This window comes from Anolis carolinensis, unplaced genomic scaffold (genome assembly GCF_035594765.1).
Source record: "Anolis carolinensis isolate JA03-04 unplaced genomic scaffold, rAnoCar3.1.pri scaffold_9, whole genome shotgun sequence".
NCBI classification, from domain to species: Eukaryota; Metazoa; Chordata; class Lepidosauria; order Squamata; family Dactyloidae; genus Anolis; species Anolis carolinensis.
The window spans coordinates 27036292-27039886 of NW_026943820.1; the positions used below are offsets into that span (position 1 = coordinate 27036292).

Below are 3595 nucleotides of genomic sequence, written 5' to 3' on the forward strand. Positions count from 1 at the left end.
GAGAGTTCCACTGCCGAACAGCCCTTCTCACAGTGAGGAAGTTCTTCCTGATGTTCAGGTGGAATCTCCTTTCCTGTAGTTTGAAGCCATTGTTCCGTGTCCTAGTCTGCAGGGCAGCAGAAAATAAGCTTGCTCCCTCCTCCCTATGACTTCCCCTCACATATTTGTACATGGCTATCATGTCTCCTCTCAGCCTTCTCTTCTGCAGGCTAAACATGCCCAGCTCTTTAAGCCTCTCCTCATAGGGCTTGTTCTCCAGACCCTTAATCATTTTAGTTGCCCTCCTCTGGACGCTTTCCAGCTTGTCAGCATCTCCCTTCATCTGCGGTGCCCAAAACTGGACACAGTATTCCAGGTGTGGTCTGACCAAGGCAGAATAGAGGGGGAGCATGACTTCCCTGGATCTAGACGTTATTCCCCTATTGATGCAGGCCAAAATCCCATTGGCTTTTTTAGCTGCCGCATCACATTGTAGGCTCATGTTTAACTTGTTGTCCACGAGGACTCCAAGATCTTTTTCGCACACACTGCTGTCAAGCCAGGCGTCCCCCATTCTGTATCTTTGATTTCCATTTTTTCTGCCGAAGTGAAGTATGACACAGCAAACAAGATAGATATGCTGGATTTCGTTTCACAAAATCACAAGTCAAACACTTCCCAAGTGTCTAGGACTGTGTGATGTATTTTCAGATGATGTGTGCAGATCCCAGTAGGTTGGCATTATTATTATTATTATTATTATTATTATTATTATTATTATTATTATTATTTATTACTACAAAGGCTGGGTGGCCATCTATTGGATCTGCTCTGACTGTGGCTCCTGGGGACTTACCCTAAAATACTGTTAAGTTTACATTGGTCAAAAGGTTTTCCTATGCCTGATCTATATATATTATAATTTAATACAACATATATACATGTCTATACATCAGCAGTACTGGAGGGGAGGTACCGGAAGACCCCTGCTCTGGAAAGACTATGCCCTTGTGAGTCTGGCCATATCGAAACTATCGAGCACGTGCTCCTCCAGTGTATGTTTTATAGAGATATTAGAATCAATTTCATCACTCCTTGGCTTTTAAAACATCCAGGCCGCACTGAAAGATACTACACCTCTCTGCTGCTCTCAGACTCCTGTTCTGCAATAACCTATAGTGTCGCCAGGTTCTGTGCGGCAGCAATTTCCATCAGACGGACGATGACTGACCCCACAGGGCCTGTAGCCAGAGCAATCTGTTATAACTGAAAGACTGCAAATGCTCCCTCTATCCCCCTCCAGAGGATCGATATTTACTATTAGCTGACCCTGCTAATAGTCTGCTTTTAATTTGTTTTTATTATAGCATGTTTTTAACTTGCTCTTTTATCTGACTTTTATGGGAACTGCGATTCTCCTTTCGGGCACCTGTGCCCATTTCTATATATTCTGGTCATAGACCGTAATAAATTGCTACTACTACTACATGTCTTGGGGCTCCACAAGAAACATTTACTTCAAAAAGAGCTGAAAAGGTTTGCGAAAGGTGTCAAGGAATTGGGATGGTAATTTTTTGATGTCTTCTGTCCCAACCCAATCTCTTGTTTGTGACGCTGAGCAAAATAACCTGATTTCTCCTTGGGGCTCCTCTTGCAGCACCCTTCCCATCGGACGAAAAGGCAGATGCCCCAGCAGCCTCTACATGGCGTGGTTGGAGACCCTTTCGCAGGACTTGAGGCCGCCGGTCGTCTTGGTTCGAGGCAACCAGGAAAACGTCTTGACCTTTTATTGCCAATAAAAAAACAAACCTGGGACCACGTTGCCTTGGAGCTGGAGCCTCCAGAGGTGGAATTTGGGCTGGAATTAAAAGACTCATAATGGCGGGAAGAATGACTACTCGTAGTGACTAATAATCATGAGAGAGGATTGTTGTATGGCCATGTTCCAGGAGTATTCTCTCCTGACGTTTCGCCCACATCTATGGCAGGCATCCTCAGAAGTGTGAGGTATGGAGAAACTCAGCAAGGAAGGTTTATATATCTGGGTGGAGGTAATAATAATAATAATAATAATTTTATTCTTATATCCCGCCCCATCTCCCCGGAGGGACTCGGGGCGGCTTACATGGGGCCATGCCCAGACACGACAGCACAAATCAGATAAAACATTAAACCGAGCAGTAAAACTTCAACATGATTAAAAACAGTCATAAAAGTCAATATACACAATAATATTAAAATCCCGATTTGGGTCAAAAGATCCAGGCCAAGGTGCAAAGAAATATCAAGTTATCAGGGAGGGATAATTATACAGCAGGTGTAATACTTAAAGTGCTGAATGAATCCTAAAAACAATCCAGAGGATCTACTGCTTAATAGGTAAATAACATGATCCCTTGTCTGTTGGAGGCCAGCGTGAATGTTGTAATTAATCACTTTTGTTAGCATTAAATGGCCTTCCCAGCCTCACATCCTGGCCTGGGGAAATCCTTTGTTCAGTGTTGTTAGCTGTCCCTGATTGATTCCTGTCTCTTGAAAGGCACCACAGACTAACTCAACCAGAAAAACAAGCCTTAGCAGAGCACTTGATGAACCAACCTGGACACAGTATATTATTTGAGAACACAGAAATGCTTGACCACTCCAACAACTATCATGTCAGACGACACAGAGAAGCCATTGAAATCCACAAGCATGTGGACTATTTCAGCGGAAAGGAGGAAACCATGAAAATGAACAAAATAGATCAGTATTAGCTCCAGAATCAGAACAGTAAATAAGGAGCAGCACTCTGAAAACAAAAGAATTCCAGACAGGAATCAATCAGGGGCAGCTAACGACTCTGAACAAAGGATTCCCCCAGGCCAGGATGTGAGGCTGGGAAGGCAATTCAATGCTAACCAAGGTGATTAATTACAACATTCACACTGGCCTCCAACAGACAAGAGTTCCTACCTCCACCCAGATGTATAAACCTTCCTTGCTTAGTTTCTCCATACCTCACAACCTCTAGGATGCCTGCCATAGATGTGGGCGAAACGTCAGGAGAGAATGCTTCTGGAACATGGCCATACCGCCCGGAAAATATACAACAACCCTGTGATCCCGGCCATGAAAGCCTTCGACAACAAATTGTGGGCAAGTGACTATTCTTGGGACTTCATCACATTGAAGCAGAAAAGTGTTTGGCAGAGTAGAACTCCATCAGACTCCGTGCTGAAATGAAACAGATAATTTCCCTCCCTTCATCACACTATTAAATTTATCCGTTGTACTCGGTATTCTTTCGGTTGATTTGCCATCACACTGTAGAGATTTGGACCCATACACCATCCCTACCCTGTGTTCTTTGCCATAAAAAATCCTCCACTCTTTGGAATGTCAGCAGTTACGTGTCTTCAATTCTCTCCTGCCACACAGAGAAGGGTGTGGACCTTGGGAAACTATAACTCCCAGGAATGCATAGTATAGACTCCCAGAACTGCACATCCTGGAGACATGGCGTAATAATAATAATAATAATAATAATAATAATAATAATAATAATATTTCAAATGGGTCCCTACTGCATTTATTCTCCAGTGCAGATGCACCCAGAGAAGGGTGTGGACCTTGG

The 3595-nt window shown here is 43.6% G+C and overlaps 1 protein-coding gene across 2 annotated transcripts in view; it reads left to right on the forward strand.

Moving 5' to 3' along the window:
* The window catches only part of slc12a3 (solute carrier family 12 member 3), a 39717-nt gene extending 36359 nt beyond the window's left edge, over positions 1 to 3358 (forward strand). Inside the window, exon 26 of one of the 2 annotated variants that reach the window (XM_062961596.1) lies at positions 1637 to 3358. In XM_062961596.1, the coding sequence (XP_062817666.1) occupies positions 1637 to 1778 (142 nt within the window). In that variant the 3' untranslated portion in view covers positions 1779 to 3358. Of the gene's footprint in view, positions 1468 to 1636 lie in introns of those variants that run through there. The other variant, XM_062961597.1, reaches the window with a different exon arrangement.
* Positions 3359 to 3595: the final 237 nt, after the last annotated feature.